The 19,656-nt window shown below is 48.2% G+C and overlaps 1 protein-coding gene and 1 long non-coding RNA gene across 3 annotated transcripts; one reads left to right on the top strand and one right to left on the bottom strand.

The window, feature by feature from the left end:
• The first annotated feature begins 58 nt into the window (after positions 1–58).
• LOC140420279 (uncharacterized) lies at positions 59–7,504 on the top strand. Its single transcript, XR_011946260.1, has 3 exons — positions 59–217; positions 3,862–4,191; positions 7,037–7,504. It is a non-coding gene; the product is annotated as an uncharacterized lncRNA (long non-coding RNA).
• Positions 6,431–19,455, bottom strand: LOC140420278 (uncharacterized). Of its 2 annotated transcripts, none has more exons than XM_072504310.1 (2): positions 19,335–19,455; positions 6,431–13,264 (listed from the first exon to the last, which is right to left on the bottom strand). In XM_072504310.1, exon 2 carries the CDS (start codon positions 12,904–12,906, stop codon positions 11,647–11,649), a length of 1,260 nt encoding a protein of 419 aa, XP_072360411.1. In that variant the 5' UTR covers positions 12,907–13,264; positions 19,335–19,455; the 3' UTR covers positions 6,431–11,646. The 2 variants fall into 2 exon arrangements, with proteins under 2 accessions (XP_072360411.1, XP_072360412.1); XM_072504311.1 differs by lacking the exon at positions 19,335–19,455 and adding an exon at positions 17,597–17,614.
• Positions 19,456–19,656: the final 201 nt, after the last annotated feature.

Raw genomic sequence — 19,656 nt, 5'->3', positions numbered from 1 at the left:
TGATCTCCCCCTGCCCACGACTGCGCATGTCCAAGGGAGAGGGGAGGCTGTGCATGTGCAACGGGTAGCCCGCCTTCTGACCTTTTACCTGAGGTATTAACCAATGGCAAGAGTTGGAGGACCAGAAGGATGGTCCTCCTGCTAATCAGCTCGGGCTTTGTGTGACTGCTCGATTGAACTTCACAAGGATGCAAACCTCCTCCCGTCTCCAACAACTGTGAGTAAAACATTTTCTTTTCTCCCCCTTTCCATTTCGTTTCTCATTCTGACCTTCAATTGGTCACTTGCAGCAACTGAAGGGAAAGGAAGTGAATCCAGGGAGGGTGCAGACTCTGCAAACCTTGGCCCAGGTCTCTCTCTCTCTCTTAAAGACATTGACATCCTTTGCTCCCTCAGCTTGACACATTTATTTGTCGAGATCTTCTCAGAAGCCCAAATACGACATTCATGAACCCTGCCGCTGCCCAGCTTGTAATATAATTAGGAGCCAATTTAGCTCAGCTGGTTAGTGATGCAGAGCGAGGTCAGACTGGTCCTCCCTCATGATTGTCAGATGGAGGGCAGCACGGTAGTGCAGTGGTTAGCACTGCTGCCTCACGGCACCGAGGTCCCAGGTTTCATCGCGGCTCTGGGTCACTGACCATGTGGAGTTTGCACATTCTCCCCGTGTTTGTGTGGGTTTCACCCCCACAACCCAAAGATATGCAGGGGAGGTGGATTGGCCAAGCTAAATTGTCCCTAAATTAGAAAAAATGAATTGGGTACTCTAAATTTAAAAAATAAATTGATTGTTGGAAGGATGCCCTCCAGCTTTCTCACCAAAACTTTAGATAGCAGTTTCAAGTCAACATTCAAAAGATAGATTGGCTGATAAGAGATGCGCTCCCTCGATCCTTGTCCGCTTCAGAATCAAACAGACATAAGCCTCAGAAAGAGTCAATGGCAGCATACTTGAGTCAAAGTGATAATACAAACCCACAAATAGTTCCAACAGTAAACCTCAAATCCCCTATAAAACCCACACCCACAGCCATGTGGTCCCAGCGCTTTACCTGGCTGAAGCTCCTCCATGGTCTTTGACATCGCTTCCCTAGAAAGAGTAGCATTAAGAGCCTCATGCTGGCTTTCTGAGGCTTCCGGGAGATTCAAGGAAAATAAATAATGGCCCACACTGCCAATACATCACCAGACTGCTCAGACTTGTATAATCCTGCATAGAATTCCCGAAATTCCTGTTTATTTCCTCCGTCTTCGTGACCCTTTTCCCTTTGCCAAGCCGCACAGAGAAATTCGCTCCAAAGTCGGCCTTTGTATTTGCTCGGGTTACTCCCAAACTCGTACAACTTCTGCCTCGCAATCTTTCAACTTTTCTCAACCTGCTGAGTAAATAGGGAGTCTTGCTGCGTTAACCTCCTTCAGCAATAGCTTACTCGGGCCTCCTTATAATTCTCCTCGGCCTTCGCCAAACAAACCTCCAGACAGCGCTGGTTCTCCAACACCTGCACCTCTTATTTGCAGTGTAAGAAGTATTCATCCACCTGCCCCGCCCCCGCCGCCCCCCCCCCCCCCCCCCCCCCCCCGATGAGTGAAAACATCGCCCAGTGTCTTATTAACCCATGTCCACAAAGTCCTCAGTTCGGCACCAGCCCTCCTCTCTTGGCGAAGTCCATCGCATCCTCGGGCTCCTCAAAGTAATGGTGCCGTCCCTCGTGTGTGATCCACAGGTGAGCCGGATACAGCAGCCCAAACTTCACCTGCTTCTTAAACAGAATCTCTTTGACTTGCCTGTAGCCTGCCCTTCTTCTGGTCACCTCCACGCTCAGGTCCTGGTAGATGCGCATGGCACTGTTATTCCAATGGCAGCTCCGCGTACGCTTAGCCCACTGTCGCACCCGCTCCTTGTCCAGGAACCTGTGAAACCGGGCCACCATCGCTCGGGGGAGGGGGGGCGCCTCTCGCGGCTGCCTCACCAGCGCCCTGCGCGCCCTGTCCACTTCCACCGGGCGCGGGAAGTCATCATCTCCCAACAGCTTCTGGAACATGCCCGCCACATCGCGGCACCGTCTCCCTCAGCCCCCTCCGGGAGACCAACGATTCTCAAATTCTGCTGATGCGACCTATTTTCCAGGTCCTCTACCTTCTCCAGAAGCCTTTTTTGTTGGTCCTTCAGCCTCTCTATCTCCGCTTCCACCACCGTTTTGGTTATCCTCCTGCTCCTCCAGCGCCTTTTCCAACTTCTGGATCGTACGATCCTGGGCATCCAGCCTATGCTCAAGCCCTCGATGTCCTTCTGAATCAGGTCTAAACTGTTCCGCTGCAAAACAGTAAAGCACTCTTGAATGACCTTCAACAGATGCTCCGTCGTTGGCTGGGCTGTCTGCACCGCGGTCCGGACGTCGGCCATATTGTCCTCAGCAGCAGCTTGTACACAGCCCTTGTTTGCCCACTTCTTCAACTGTTTGCGATTCTTTCTGCTTCTTAATTCCATACACCTGTGTCTGGAGTCAGTGCCTGAGTGCCTATGCCTTCCAAACTAGCACTCAAAAGTACAAAAAAGTCAGGGAAAAAGTCCGACTGGATTGAGAGCCACCAAGTGTGCGACTTACTCCTCCTTAGCCGCCACCGGAACTTCCACCTAACCATTTTGGACACTAAGGGCAATTTATCATGGTCAATCCTCCTAACCTGCACATCTTTGCACTGTGGGAGGAAACTGGAGCACCCGTACGAAACCTACGCTGACACAGATTTCCACAGACAGTGACCGAAGCCGGAATCGAACCTGGGACCCTGGAGATGTGAAGCAACAGTGCTAACCACTGGGCTACCAGGCTGCCCATCTAGAATGCCTGAAAGACGTGCGTTTGGTGAATTGAACATTCTGAATTCTCCTTCTGTGTACCCTAACGGGCGCCGAATGTGGTGACTAGGGGAGTTTCACAGTAACTTCATTGCAGTGTTTTTTTTTAAATATAGATTACCCAATTCATCTTTTAAAATTAAGGGGCAATTTAGCGTGTTCAATCCACCTACCCTGCACAACTGTGGGTTGTGTGGACAAAACCCAGGCAAACACAGAGAGAATGTGCAAACTCCACACGGACAGTGACCCCGATCCAGAATCTAACCTGGGACCTTGGCGCCGTGAGGCGGCAGAGCTAACCACTGCGTCACCGTACCGCCCCATTGCAGTGTTAATGTAAGCCGACTTGTGACAATAATAAAGATTATTATTTAAAAATTTTAGGGTACCCAATTCATTTTTTTCCCCAATTAAGGGGCAATTTTGCGTGGCCAATCCACCTAGTTTGCACATCTTTTTGGTTGTGGGGACAAAACCATCACAAACACGGGGAGAATGTGCAAACTCCACACAGTGTCCGAAAGCCGGAATCAAATCTGGGACCTCGGTGCTGTGAGGCCGCAGTGCTAACCCACTGCGCCACTGTGCTGCCCCCGATTATTATTAAGAGGGAGTAGCCTCTCCAACTCTACTTTACCTTTCCATTTCTTTTCTCATTCTGAGGGGACTTTGGTGACTTGCAGCAACTGAAGCGAAAGGAAGTTTGTATGTTGCACACATTTTGAGTTTGGTATTATAGACATATTCCTGTCTGGCAGCCTGCATGGAGATTTTCAGGCCTCTGTCCAGGACAGGAAGCAGTGAGCATGGATCTGTGAATCAGCCTGAAGCAGCACCTTTCGAGATTTGGGAGGATTAGAGAAGATAAATATTACATACTGTAGAGTGAGAATGGAGGGAGAGTGTGTTGGGTGGAAATTTACAGCTTTTGGAGAATGAGAAAGGAAAGAATGTTTTATAGAAACTAGAATTGTCTGTTCTCAACTTGCATCTTACAGGATATTAGATGAAGATTTGCAGAAAAAAACAAACATCACTTCAGGATTTGGAAGAGTCACTTGGTTTATCGGGACCTGAATACGGTACACGTGACAATAAACAAATCCAATCCAATCCGGAGAACCATCACAGCAAGACACCTCTGGGGTTAAGGGTTGCCAGTCAGGCAAAGGAACACAATGGCAGTAAACACAGGAATGAAGAATCACATTGGGCTGGTTCCAGGAGAATTGAGTGACAATTTCTGCAACGTAACCATGGAGTGTGATTATTGATCGTGTTAAAGTAAAAGTAAGAAGTCTCACAACACCACGTTAAAAGTCCAACAGGTTTGTTTCGAATCACTAACTTTCAGAGCACAGCTCCTTCCTCAGGTGAATGAAGAGGTGGGTTCCAGAAACATATAGATAGATAAAGTCAATGATGCAAGACGATACTGTTGAATGAGAGTCTTTGCAGGTAATTAAGTCTTTACAGGTCCAGACAGAGCAACTGGAGAGAGGGATAATCACAGGTTAAAGAGATGTGAATTGTCTCAAGCCAGGAGAGTCGATAGGATTTTGCAACCCAACAATGCAGAATCGCCAAGCAGAAACTTATAGCTAGGTTCCGCACACATGAGTACAGCCTCAACCAAGACCTTGGATTCATGTCGCATTACATTCACCCCCCACCATCTGGCCTGGGCTTGCGAAATCCTACCAACTGTCCTGGCTTGAGACAATTCACACCTCTTTAACCTGCTCCATCTGGACCTGTAAAGTACATTTATTATTATTTCTAGTCTTTTAATATTGTACTGCAACCATGTTATATATTTTCAGTAATCTCTTATCTCAGAGGGTTGTTAATCTCTGGAATTTGTTTCCCCCAGGGTCCAGTGGAGTCTGGGAGTCATTGAATATATTCAAGAATAAGCTAGACAGAATTATTTGTTTTATTATACGTGCCCAGTCTTTTTTTCAATTAAGGGTCCCTCTCCCTTGGACATGTGCAGTTCCAGACCACCCACCCATCTGGGATAAAGCAGTTTCTCCAGCATGGGAGGATTGTGGGAGCTGCGTCCGCCATTACTTGTCCGGAGCAGTCTCCAACCTCCTGAGACTCGGATGAAAAGTGAGGGGGTGGACATTGACACCAACCTGACACAAAGTATATGTGGGTAGTCACTGGATTTGATTGTGACCCCCCCCCCCCACCCCCCCCTCCCTCGCCAAAACATAATTTTTTCATTTAAGGTACCCAATTCATGTTTTTTCCAATTAAGGGCCAATTTAGAATGGCCAATCCACCAACCCTGCACATCTTTGGGCTGTGGGGATGAGACCCACACAGACACGGAGAGACTGTGCAAACTCCAAACGCAGTGTCCTGGGGCCGGGATTGAACCTGGGTCCTTGGCGCCGTGAAGTTAGACAGAATTCTGATTGACGAGGGAGTTGAGGGGCACGGGGAACAGGTAGGAAAATGGACTGAAAGTTAAGATGAGGAGCGAATTCTTCACTCCAGGATGTGGTGAAGCTTTGGAATTCTCTGCTCCAGAGGACTGTGGAGCCTCAAGTCATCAAGTATTTTCCAGATCGAGTTGATAGGTTTCGAGATGTTGAAGTCACTAAGGGAAATGGTGCTGAGCTAGATCGGCCATTGAGCTTATTATAGGGTTGAGCAAATTCAATGGGCCAAATGGTCAACTGCAGTGCCTATTTGTACTGGAAGCTCATTGGCGCATTCACACTTGGCTGAGACCATTCAGCTGCTCTCTTTGTGGGAAAGGATTCAGTCAGTCATTCACCCTGCAGACACACCAGTGAGTTCACACTGGGGAGAGACCGTTCACCTGCTTTCGGTGTGGGAATGGATTCACTCAATTATCCAGCCTGCAGAGGCACCAGTGGGTTCACACTGGGGAGGCCATTCATCTGCTCTCACTGTGGGAAGGGATTCTGTGAATCATCCACACTGCGGAGGCACCAGCGAGTTCACGCTGGGGAGAAGCCGTTCACCTGCTCTCAGTGTGAGAAGGGATTCTGTGCTTTCTCGAACTTGCTGAGACACCAACATGGTCACAATTGATTACAGGGGTTGGATTCTGTTGTTATTGTTTCTGCTCTCAATTACATCCAGGACTGCATTGTGTTCATTCTGTCAGTTGGTCAATGGGGAGGGTCGGAGGGTTTCTTTCTGCTGGACTGGCCTTCTCATGACTGATGCTCTTGAGCCTTGTGGCAAATTTCATAAGGATCACAGAGTGAAAGGGTGTTTGGAAGGTAGATGACAGATAGTTCCTGTTTCTGTTTGGAACCCCAATGCATGCAGTTCAGATGAAGATAGGCTATGGTGGTTACATGGTTCTGTCTCAGAAGGAAACTGTCAAGCTATGAGGGGCAAGTTGATTGGGAACATACAATAAAATGTGTAATGAAACACAGGCAATCGCATTTAAGGAATTATCACATATTTACATAAAATATAGATTCCTTTAAGAAACAAAAATCCAACAGGAAAAGTGACGCAACCGTGACTATCAAGAAACATTAAAGATTCCATTAAGTCAAAGGAAGAGGCTCATTGATAGATTACAGATTTATTGCTTCACTGATTTATTGGTACCTTGAAGAATCAATGCAGTATAATTCTTAAATTCAGTATACATACAGGCAGAAATTGTTTCAGATAAAAATATGAGAATTGCTGTACAGCAACTTAATATGTGTCAGAATCTAACACAGTTTCAAGAAAAGTTGCATAAAAGCCCTCGTCATGAATAAAACATTGTTCTACAAATACATCTAGCAATGAAAACGTATCGCAGCCTCAGCAACAGAAACATTTACAAAATGTAGCAAAGCCTTAGCAACAAGCAAGGTTAATGCAGAACGCCTTATCTTCAGAGGATTGGTACACGTGGCGGGAGCATGTAGACATTTAATTAACTTGATAGACATTAATGAATCTTCAGTAAAGACCAATGCCTGGATAACAAATCATGCTCCAAGTGACAGAGTTTTCTGATTAAATCAGGAAGCCTCAGCTGAGAATTTGAAACCAATAAGGGGTTAGACCATTGATAAGAATTTCTTTAAGAATAGTTTCATGACTAAAGTTTGTTCTATATTCATGCTTTAAGAAATTCTGAACCATCTATTGATTTCCTAATATTTTCTTATTTCATAGAATTAACAGTGCAGAAGGAGTCCATTCGGCCCATCGAGTCTGCACCGGCTCTTGGAAAGAGCACCCTACCCAAGGTCAACACCTTCACCCTATCCCCATAATCCAGTAACCCCACCCAACACTAAGGGCAATTTTGGACACTAAGGGCAATTTATCCTGGCCAATCCACCTAACCTGCACATCTTTGGACTGTGGGAGGAAACCGGAGCATCCGAAGGAAACCCACGCAGACACGGGGAGGATGTGCAGACTCCGCACAGACAGTGGCCCAAGCCGGAATTGAACCTGGGACCCTGGAGCGGCGAAGCAATTGTGCTATCCACAATGCTACCGTGTTTCCCCAATGTTTTTGTTTAACTCTCTTTGTTATGTTTTGACGTATTATTTGATCTGAATTTTGAATTATTTTTATGTAAGAGAATTGAGGTGGATAATTAGCAATAAAGTTGTATTTTTGGACACCTCCAATCAACCAGATCTTGGGCTCATTTTTGAAGATAAAATAAGAGATCTTATCACTCATATAGTTGCCAAAATAAGTGTAACCCTGAGGATTGGAAACTTGTTTTAGTATTTACAAAGGAGGATCAAGAAACTCATAAAGAGAAAATAGAAGACGAGAGCAAACTGGCTAGAAACATAAAAAAACGATTGGAAAAGTTCCTATAAAATGTGAAAAGGAAAAGATTCGCAAAGACCAATGTGGGTCCATTCCAGGCAGAGACAGAAGGGTTTATGATGGGGAATAAGGAAATTTCAGCGAAACTAAACAATGTGTGTCTGTCTTCACAGAGGAAGATACAGAAATTGTCCTAAAACACTAGAGAACCAAGGGACCAGTGAGCACGAGGAACTGAAAGAGATTAGTATTAGTGAGAAAGTAATACTGGAGAAATTAATGTGGTTGAAAGTTAATAAATCCCCAAAAGCTGATGCTCTCCATCCCAGAGTGTTGAAAGAGGCGGCTGGAGAGATAGTGGGTACATTGGTGATCATCTTTCAAAATTCTATAGATTCTGGAATGGTTCCTGCAGATTGGAAGGTAGTAAATGTAACCACACTATTTAAGGAGTGAGAGAGAAAACGGGGAACCACAGACCCATTAGCTTGACATCAGTTGGAGGTAAAATGCTACAATCTATTATATAGGATGTGATAACATACAAATTAGGAGCTGGAGTAGGCCACTCGGCCCCTCGAGCCTGCTCCACCATTTAATAAGTTGATCTGATTGTAACCTCAATTCCACATTCCCCCCGATAACCATTCACCCCCTTGCTTATCAAGAATCTATTCAACTCATTCTTCAAAATATTCAAAGACTCTGCTTCCACTGCCCTTTGAGGAAGAGAGTTCCAAAGACTCCCAACTCTGAGAGAAAAAAGTTCTCCTCTGCCTTAAATAGGCAAGTTGTTACTTTTAAAGTGACTCCAATTTCTAGATTCTCCCACAAGAGGAAACATCCTTTCCACATCCACCCTGTCAAGGCCCCTCAGGATCTGATACGGTTCAATCAAGTCACCTAAACTCCATCGGACACAAGCCCAGCCCGTCCAATCATTCCTCATAAGACCAGCCTCCAATTCCAGGTACGAGTCCAGTAAACCTTCTCTGAACTGCTTCCAACACATTTACATCCTTCCTTAAATGAGAGCAAGACTATACACAGTGCTCCAGATGTGGACTCATCAATGTCCTGTATAACTGAAGCACAACCTCCCTACTTTTGTATTCAATTCCCTTTTTGTGATTCATGCTCTTGGACACCCAGATACCTCGGAGTCTCAGAGCTCTACAATCTCTCACTATTCAGATCAGAAACTGTTTTATTCTTCTGGCAACATGGACAATTTCTCATTTTCTCACATTATTCTCCATTTGGCAGATCTTTTCCCACTCACATAACCTACCTCTATCCTTTGTAGTCTCCTTATGTCCTCTTCACAGTTTACTTTCCTACCGATCTTTATACCATTGGAGCATCAGAGCAGGAGTTGGCCATTCAGCCCATCGATCCTGCGCCGCCATTCAATGCGATCATGGCTGATCATCCATTTCATGGTAGCACACTGGTTAGCACAGTTGCTTCACAGCTCCCGGGTCCCAGGTCCGATTCCCGGCTTGGGTTACTATCTGTGCGGAGTTTGCACTTTCTCCAGGTGTCTGAGTGGGTTTCCTCCCACAGTCCAAAGATGTGCAGGTTAGGTGAATTGGCCATGCTAAAATGCCCTTAATGTCCAAAAAGGTTGGGTGGGGTTACTGGGTTACGGCGATAGGGTGGGGGTGTGGACTTTGATCGGGTGCTCTTTCCAAGGGCCGGTGCAGACTCAATGGGCCAAATGGCCTCCTTCTGCCCTGTAAATACTATGATCCTATGATTCAATGTCTTTTTCCCCACACTATCTCCATATCCATATGGGTTATTGATATTTAGAAATCTGTCAGTTGGGTGGCACGGTTGCCCAGTGGTTAGCACTGTTGCCTCACGGCACCAAGAACCTGCGTTCGATCCTGGCCCTGGGTCACTGTCCATGTGGAGTTTGCACATTCTCCTAGTGCCTTGTGGGTCTCAGATCCACAACCAAATTTGATGTGCAGCATTGGTGAATTGGCCTCGCTACACTGCCCCTTAATTCGAAAAAAATAATTTATTAAACAAAAAAAAAAAGAAATCTGTCGGTCTCTGCTTTAAACACACTCAGTGACTGAGCTTCCACAGCCCTCTGGGGTAGAGAATTCCAAAGATTCACAACCCGAGGAGTAAAGAAATGTCTCCTCCGAGACCGGTCCTAAGTGGCTTCTCCCTTAGTTTGAAATTGTGTCCCCGGGTTCCAGACTCTCCAACCAGGGGAAACCTCTCACCTGCACCCACCCTGTCTATTCCTTTATGGATTTTGTAAGTTTCAATGAAATCCCCTCTCATTCCTTGGAACTCTAGAGAAAAGAGGCCTAGTTTCCCCAATCTGCTTTCATAGGACAGTCCTGCCATACCCGGGACAAGTCTGGTCAAACTTTGTTGCTGTTCCTCTGTGGCAATACCTTTCCTAAGGCAAGGGGAGTAAAACTGCACACATTACTCCAGCTGTGGTCTAAGCATTTCATAATGATCAATGTCATTGAGGCACGTTGCCTGGTTCTTCTTTGGCACCGGTATGATGGTGGTCTTCTTGAAGCAGGTGGAAACCTCAGAACGGAGGAGGGAAAGGTTGAGGATGTCCGCACATGATCTGGGTGTATGGCAGGGACTCCCGTCAGGACCTGTCGCTTTCCGAGGCTTCACTTTCAAGAAGGCCAATCTGACTTTGGAGGCTGTGACGGTGGGCATGGGCGTGTCCAAGGCTGCTGGGGCAGATGACAAAGGTTTGTTGATTTCCTGCTCGAAATAAGCATAGAATGCATTGCGTTTGTTGGGAAGGGGAAGCACTGTTGCTAAAGATTCTACTCGGCTTTGCTTTTTAGCGCATTATGTTGTTTACGCCTTGCCACAATCGATGAGAGTCCATGATTCTTGCTTAGTCTGGACAACTCTTCTGTTGTCTCTTGGTATCCCTGTTGGCTTTGCAGAGGTTGTACCTAGATTTTTTTGTACAGGTCAGGGTTGCCTGACTTGAACGCCTCAGACCAGTCGGGAGTGAATCTCCCGATTAAGCCATGGTTTCTGGTTGGGTAACGTATGTACTACCTTCTTTGGCACACAATCTTCTACACACTTGCTGATGAAGCCTGTGATGGTGCTGACATACTCGTTTCGGCTAACTGCCGAGTTCTTGAATATGGACCAGTCACGTAGGAGCTCTTTTGCCTCAAACCAGCATTTGCACAACCTTCTTAACCGGATTTTCCCGCTCAAGTTTCTGCTTGTACGCCGAGAGAAGGAGCGCCATCTTGTGGTCCGATTTTCCGAAGTGCGGTCAGGGGATGGATCATCAGGCGCCCTTGATGTTTTTGTGGCAATGGTCAAGGATGTTGGGGCCCCTGTCGGGACAGGAGATGTGTTGGTGGAATTTTGGCAGTACACACTTGAGGTTGGCCTGGTTAAAGTCCCCGGCCACGATGAACAAGGCCGCCAGGTATTCTGTTTCATTGTTATTTATAGCGGTTACAATTCATCAAGCGCCTTCTTCACTTCCGCCTGGGGTGGGATGTAGACCGCCGTGATGATGGCAGAAGTGAACTCCATGGAAGGCAGTATGGATGGCACTTCACAGTCAGGTATTCCAGGTCCAGGGAGCAGTAGTTCCCCAGGGTCGCCACATCCGAGCACCAGGTGTTGACGAGGAGACAAATCCCTCCACCCACTCCAGGTTCAGTCCTGGATGTGATTAACAGCAGGAATAACAGCAGAATCTAACCCATCATCACTTGTGAACCCTTTGGTGTCTCAGCGTGTTGGACGACTGAGTGAATCCCTCCCCACAGTGAGAGCAGGTGAATGGCTTCTTTCCAGTGTGAACTCGCTGATGTCTCCGCAATGTGGATGATGTTTGAAACCTCTTTGTCGCAGTGAGAGGAGCTGAGCGGTCTCTCCTCAGTGTGAATGCACTGGTGTTCCATCAGTACCCAAGAGCTTTGAAACCCACTCCCACAGTCGGAGCATTTAAAAGGGTCTCTCATTGGTGTGAGTGACGTTGTGGCTCAGCAAGTGATGACCGAGTGAATCTTTTCCCAGTCGGCGAGGTGAACGGGCTCTCCCCAGTGTGACCTCGCTGGTGTCTCCGCAAGTTGGATGAGGTACTAAAGCTCTTTGTGCAATGAGAGCAGCTGAACGGTCTCTCCTCAGAGTGAAAGCGCTGGTGGGACATCAGTAGCTGAGAGCTTTTGAAACCCCTCTTGCAGTCAGAGCATTTAAAGGGCCTGCTCTTGGTGTGATTGACATTGTGTTTCAGCAGGTGGGATGAATGAGCAAATCCCTTATCACACACAGTGCAGATGAACGGCTTCTCCCCGGTGTGGACTCTCTGGTGACTCTGCAGGTCGGACAACTGAAAGAATCCCTTCCCACAGTCAGAGCAGGTGAATGGCATCTCCCCGGTGTGAACTCGTTCGTGCCTCCGCAGGCTGCTAATGTTAGTGAATCCCTTTCCACACTGAGAGCAGGTGAAAGGCCTCTCTCCAGTGTGAACTCGTTTGTGTTGCCGCAGGTGGCCAATGTTACTGAATCCCTTTTCACACTGAGAGCAGGTGAAAGGCTTCTCCCCAGTGTGAACTCGTTCGTGTTGCCGCAGGTTGCCAATGACATTGAATCTCTTTTCACACTGAGAGCAGGTGAAAGGCCTCTCTCCAGTGTGAACTCGTTCGTGTCTCCGCAGGTTGCCAATGAAATTGAATCTCTTTTCACACTGAGAGCAGGTGAAAGGCCTCTCTCCAGTGTGAGCTCGTTCGTGTTGCCGCAGGTTGCCAATATAATTGAATCTCTTTTCACACTGAGTGCAAGTGAAAGGCCTCTCTCCAGTGTGAACTCGTTCGTGTCTCCGCAGGCTGCCAATGTCAGCGAATCCCTTTTCACACTGAGGGCAGGTGAAAGGCCTCTCTCCAGTGTGAACTCGTTCGTGTGTCCGCAGGCTGCTAATGTTAGTGAATCTCTTTTCACACTGAGAGCAGGTGAAAGGCCTCTCTCCAGTGTGAACTCGTTCGTGTGTCCGCAGGCTGCCAATGTCAGTGAATCCCTTTTCACACTGAGAGCAGGTGAAAGGCCTCTCCCCAGTGTGAACTCGTTCGTGGTTCCGCAGGCTGCTAATGTCAGTGAATCCCTTTTCACACTGAGAGCAGGTGAACGGCTTCTCTCCAGTGTGACTGCTTTGATGCCTTTCCAGCTTGTGTGGGGCTCTGAATCCCTTCCCACAATCCTCACATTTCCATGGTTTCTCCATGGTCCGGGTGATCTTGCGTCTCACCACGTTGGATGATCAGTTGAAGACTCGGCCACACACAGAACACATGTACAGTCTCTCCCTTCTGTGAATGGTGTAGTATTTGTTCAGGCTGTGTCACTGGTTAAAGTTCTTTCCACAGTCAGTGCTCTGTAACAGTCTCACACGGGTGTGTGTGTGTGTCTCAGTGCTTTTCCAGACACACTGATGTTTAAAATCTCTTGAAGCAGACAGAATAGACAAACATTTCTCCTTCTAGATTCAAAGGCCAATGATCCCAAGAATTGAGTGACTCAGTCAGTTCTTGCGTGATATTTAGTTTGAGATCTCGGCCTCAAACTCCTCTTGTTCGAACTTCCTGCAAACAGATTTTACAACAGTAATCATTGTTAGTACAGGATAGAAACTCAGAACATACAATTCTAGTTTCTATCGAACATTCTTTCCTCTCTCTTTCCCTGAAATGCTCTAAATCTCAATCCCACACACTCTCCCTCCATTCTCACTCTGCTGTATCTAATATTCCCCCTTCCAATTCTCCTGAAGGTGCTGATTCAGGCTGATTGACAAATCCAAGCTCACTGCTTCCTACCCTGGACAGAGAGACCTATATTCACTTACTTTCCCTCCCAATTTTCCTGAAGGTGCTGATCAACAAATCTAAACTCACTAAAACCTGTACAAGAGTAGAGAATCTCCATATAAATACATTTACTGATTAGAGATAGGGAAATTCTGAGGAAGAACTTTATTTAGTCATGGAGTGGTCATGACAGGGAACTCACTGCCCACAAGCGTTGTGGAAGTCGAGATGATCAATAATTCAAAATAATATATGAAGAAAATAAGCTTTCAGGGGAACAGGGATATCGAGGGGGAATGGCACTGACTGGATTGCTGTACAGAGAGTCGGCATTGACTTGAGTTCCCAAATGGATTCCATAAGTGCTGCAATGACTGTATGACTGGAAATATATAACGTAGGTAGAACTAATAATACATGTATTTCATTACAGAACCATCAATAATATATCTAATACATTCTATATAACACTAGATATATCTCTGTGCAATATAACATTTTTTTAAATTCATTTACGGGATGTGGGAGTCGCTGGTTCAGCCAGCATTTATTGCCCATCCCTAGTTGCCCTTCAGAAGGTGGTGATGAGTTGCCTTCTTGAACCGCTGCAGTCCTTGAGTTGTAGGTACACACCCTGTGCTGTCAGGGAAGGAGTTACAGGATGTCGCCCCAGCAACAATGAAGGAAGGGCGATATATTTCCAAGTCTGTCTGGTGAGTGACTTGGAGGTGAACCTCCAGGTAGTGGGGTTCTCAACTATCTGCTGCTCTTGGCCTTCTAGATAGTAGTGGTTGTGGGTTTGGAAGGTGCTGTCGGAGGAACCTTGGTGAATTACTGCAGTGTATCTTGTAGATGGTATACACGGCTACCACTGTTCGTCGGTGGTGGAGTGTTTGAATATTCATGGAATGTCAGCAGTCAAGCGGGCTGCTTTGTTCTGGATGGTGTAGAGCAGCATGTTGGAGCTGCACTCAACCAGGCAAGTAGTGATTATTCTGTTACATGCCTGACTTGTGCCTTGTAGATGGTGGAGAGGCTTTGGGGGTCAGGAGGTGTGTTACTCGCTGTAGCCTTTGGCCTGCCCTGGAGGCCACCATATTAATATGGCTCGTCCAGTTCAGTTTCTGATCAATGGTAACCCTCAGGATGTTGGTTGTGGAGGATTCACCAATGCTAATGTCAAGGGGCAGTGGTTAGATCCTCCTTCGTAGGAGATGGTCGTTGCCTGGCACTTGTGTAGCACAAATGTGATTTGCCACTTATCAGCCAACATCTGGATACTGTGCAGGACATGCTGCATTTGGACATGGACTGCTTCATTATCTGAGGAGTCACGAATGGTACTAAGGATTGTGCAGTCATCCACAAACATCCCCACTTCTGGCCTTATGATGAAAGGTAGGTCATTGATGAAGCAGCTAAAGATGGTTGGGCCTAGGAGTGTGCCCTGAGGAACTCCTGCAGCTGAGATGATTGACCTCCAACCACTACAACCATCTTTTTTTGTGCCAGGTATGACTCCAACCAGCGGAGAGTTTCCCACGATTCCCACTGACTCCAGTTTAGCTGGGGCTCCTTGATGCCATAGTCGGTCAAATGCTGCCCTGATACCAAGGGCAGTCACTCTCACCTCTGGCATTCACCTCTGGCATTCAGCTCTTTTGTCCATGATTGAACCAAGGCTGGAATGAGGACAGGAGCTGAGTGACCCTGGTGGAACCCAAACTGAGCGTCCGTGAGCAGGTTTTGCTGAGTAAGTACCACTTGATAGCGCTGTTAATGACTCCTTCCATCACTTTGCTGATGGTGGAGAGTATTCCGACAGGAAAGTAATTGGTTTGGTTTGTCCTGTTTACTGTTCCCTTTAATGTCAGCCATCTCCTGGGGAAACCAGCCCTTTAAATGTGAACATTAGGAAAGAGACCATCATTTTAGCCAGACAAATAAATGTGTCAAGCTGAGGGAACAAACGATGTCAATGTCTTTCAGAGAGAGAGACCTGGGCCAAGCTTTTCAGAGTCTGCACCCTCCCTGGATTGACTTCCTTTCCCTTCAGTTGCTGCAAGTGATCAATTGAAGGTCAGAATGAGACAAGAAATGGAAAGGGGGAGAAAAGAAAGTGTTTTACTCACAGATGTTGGAGACAGGAGGACATTTCAATCTTTGTGAAGCCCAATCTCCTTTCCCATAAAGCCCGCGCTGATTGGAGGACCAGCGTCCTTCCGGTCCTAACTCTATCCATTAGCCAACACCTCACAGGAAGGTCAGGGGCTGGGCTTTCCTCCACACATGCGCAGCTTCCCCTCACCCTTGGACATGCGCAGTACCTGATCACCCGCCCGTGCGGCGGATAGAGCGGGTTCCCCAGCGCGGGGGATTGTGGGAGCTACGGCCGACACTGTCCAAACTCCTGGGGTGAAAAGTGGAGGAGGCTTGGGCGGTTGTGTGCGAGCTTGGTGTCCGCCCCCGGGCCGATTCGAAAGGCAGGCCGCCTCTGGGAGCTTCCTGGATGGGGTGAAACAGCAACTCGGCGCCCATTGCTCCTGGTCCCCGAGGGAAGGGGAGAAGACCGGTTTCGGAGTACTGCGACCAGTCGTGTTTCAAGTCAGTGGTTGAGCTGCGGAGACGCTGCTTCGGACTGCGAGGTTTGCTGTCGGCGGGTTTGAGTTCGCCCAATGGAGGACGAAGGAATGGAGGAAGGATGGCAGCTGGATAGGCTGCTGGAAGCGGCGGGTCGGAACCGGGAGTGGATACCCGATGGGCAGCCCGCGGCCTGGGGTGGGTTGCTGCCGTTCCTGGGGTCTCCGGGGGTTCGGCCCCCCTGGACGCCCTGTGGGCGGTTGGGACTGACTCTGGGACTTTCTTCCCCGTTGTCGACTGTTGCCAACATTGGAGTGACTCTGGCCGCTGCCATTGGAGGACTTTGAGGACATGTTGTTCCTCGTGAAATTTCGGCAAGAGCGCCGGTGCTGTGTTATGGAACTTGCAAAATTAATGGACTTTTTCGATAGACTTTTTCTATGTATAATGAGGGATTTGCTTTCTTGTTTTCCTTGCTTTTGTTTTATTTAGTAGCCTATAACATTTAACACATTTCGGTCCTCCGGAATGGTATTTAGTAATTGTGGTGGAACGCTGGTTAGTGCGGAACTGCTCTCCCTCCGAATGGTCCTGTGCCCTCGGGCGGGTCCAGGAGGGGGGAAACCCTCTCTCCTCCGCCGCGCTCGGGTCTGGCTCTCCGGGGGCCTGTGCTCTCAGCCAAGGGGGGGCCTTTCCCCCGGGGTGTCGGCGGCAGGGCGGGGCGAACGGGGGTGGGTGAGCAGGGATTAGTGTTCGGTGATGGATTCTACCCTGTTAAACCTTTTCTGGGGTAAATTAAGGCCTGGTGCCTGGTGATTGGGTTTTGATATGATACTGTTAAAAAGAATTGAGGCCCTGTGGGTCATATTTGTACTGGAGCGGCCGTATTGTATCGGGGCCTTGTGCCTCGCGACTGCTTGTCTTTTGTGTTTAGAGTCGTTACCTTGAAACGTGCCTGTGTCGTGTGTTGTACTTTTGGGTTTTGTTTCTCTTTTCTTTACTTTATTTTGGAGTGGTCGTATGGTTTCGGGGCCTTGTGCCTCGTGACTGCTTGTGTATGTGTTCAGAGGTTGATGCCTCGATGTAATTGTGCTTTGTGTCTCCTTGTTTCTTTTTACTTTTAGAACAGTCGTTTGGTTTCATGGCCTTGTGCCTTACGACTGTTCGAGTTATGAACCTGTTTGATTGTTACCTGAACTACACGTAGGGCCTGTGCCTTGCGGCTGGTTGCGATAAATGACTGGTTAATAGGTATTTGGAAACGTATTTCGGCCCTGCGCTTTGCAGCTGTTTGTGTTCAATGACTGTTACAACGTTGTCGTGAAATGTAATTGGGCCTGGCGCCTCACAGCTGTTTTGTGGTCAGTGATCGTTTAATCGTTAATGTGAAGTGTAATTGGGCCTTGTGCCTTGCAGCTGTTTCGTGTTCAGTGACTGTTGAATCGTTAATGTGAAGTGTAATTGGGCCTTGTGCCCTGTAAATGAGTCTGTGTTGAAAATTGTGACGACATTAAAAGAGGTACTCACAGATGTTGGAGACACAGGAGGATGTTTCAGTCTGTGTGAAGCCCAATCTCCTTTCACATAAAGCCCGCGCTGATTGGAGGACCAGCGTCCTTCCGGTCCTAACTCTATCCATTAGCCAACACCTCACAGGAAGGTCAGGGCTGGGCTTTCCTCCACACATGCGCAGTACCTGATCACCCGCCCGTGCGGGGGATTGTGGGAGCTACGGCCGACACTGTCCAAACTCCTGGGGTGAAAAGTGGAGGAGGCTTGGGCGGTTGTGTGCGAGCTTGGTGTCCGCCCCCGGGCCGATTCGAAAGGCAGGCCGCCTCTGGGAGCTTCCTGGATGGGGTGAAACAGCAACTCGGCGCCCATTGCTCCTGGTCCCCGAGGGAAGGGGAGAAGACCGGTTTCGGAGTACTGCGACCAGTCGTGTTTCAAGTCAGCGGTTGAGCTGCGGAGGCACTGCTTCGGACTGCGAGGTTTGCTGTCGGCGGGTTTGAGTTCGCCCAATGGAGGACGAAGGAATGGAGGAAGGATGGCAGCTGGATAGGCTGCTGGAAGCGGCGGGTCGGAACCGGGAGTGGATACCCGATGGGCGGCCCGCGGCCTGCAGCCCGGGGTGGGTTGCTGCCGTTCCTGGGGTCTCTGGGGGTTCGGCCCCCCTGGACGCCCTGTGGGCGGTTGGGACTGACTCTGGGACTTTCTTCCCTGTTGTCGACTGTTGCCAACATTGGAGCGACTCTGGCCGCTGCCATTGGAGGACTTTGAGGACATGTTGTTCCTTGTGAAATTTTGGCTGGAGCGCTGGGGTCATGATGTGGAACGTGCAAAATTAATGGACTTTTTTTTTTTATGGACTTTTCTATGAGTACTAAGGGATTTTGTTTTCATGTTTTCTTTGCTTTCGTTTTCTTTAGCAGCCTATGACATTCAACTCATTTCGGGTTTCCCTGAAATGGTAATTAGTAATTGTGGTGGAACGCTAGTTGGTGCGAAACTGCTCTCCCTCCGAATGGTCCCGAGCCTTTGGGCGGGGTCCAGGAGGGGGGAACCCTCTCTCCTCTGCCGCGCCCGGGTCTGGCTCTCCGGTGGTCTGTGCTCTTAGCGAGGAGGGGCCTTTCCCCCAGGGTGTCGGCTGCAGGGCGGGGTGAACGGGGGTGGGTGAGCGGGGATTAGTGTTCGGTGATTGATTCTATCCTGTTAAATCTTTTCTGGGGTGAATTGAGGCCTGGTGCCTGATGATTGGGTTTGATATGACACTGTTAAAATGTATCGAGGCCCTGTGGGTCATATTTGTTTCCGAAGCGGCCGTATTGTATCAGGGCCTTGTGCCTCGCAACTGCTTGTCTTGTGTGTTTAGAGGCTGTTACCTCGAAATGTACTCGTGTCTTGTGGTTTTTTTGTTCCTTTTTTCTTTGGAACGGTCGTTGGGTTTCGTGGCCTTGTGCCTCACGACTGTTCGTGTGATGTGACTGTTCGATTGTTACTTGAACTATGTGTAGGGCCTGTACCTTGTGGCTGGTTGTGATAAGTGACTGGTTAATTGGTATCTGGAAACGTATTTCGGCCCTGTGCCTTGCAGCTATTTGTGTTCAATGACTGTTCCAACGTTATTGTGAAATGGAATTGGGCCTTGTGCCTTGCAGCTGTTTTGTGTTAAGTGACTGTTTAATCATCAATTTGAAGTGTAATGAGGCCTGGAGCCTTGTAAATTGGTTTCTGTAATAATTGTGACGACAATAAAAGAGTTACTCACAGATGTTGGAGACAGGAGGAAGGTTCAGTCTGTGACGTCCAAGCTCCATTCACACAAAGCCCGCGCGGATTGCCTTGGAGGACCAGAGTCCTTCCGGTCATCCAACCATTCCCATTGGTCAACGCCTCAGCAGGAAGGTCAAGGGTGAGCTTTCCCTCGCACATGCGCAATCTCTGCTCTCCCTCGGACATGCTCAGTCCCGGGGTGGGGAGAGGGGAATCACCGAGAGATTTCTTGTTCTGGCCGCAGCCGGTTGCCTGGAAACCTTGTCTCGAGGAGGGGGAACAATGAGTGAGGCGGAGGAAAGTTGTTGACCAATGGG

Source organism: Scyliorhinus torazame, chromosome 5 (assembly GCF_047496885.1).
Source record: "Scyliorhinus torazame isolate Kashiwa2021f chromosome 5, sScyTor2.1, whole genome shotgun sequence".
In the NCBI taxonomy this organism is placed as follows: Eukaryota; Metazoa; Chordata; class Chondrichthyes; order Carcharhiniformes; family Scyliorhinidae; genus Scyliorhinus; species Scyliorhinus torazame.
This window is presented reverse-complemented; position numbering and strand designations above follow the sequence as displayed.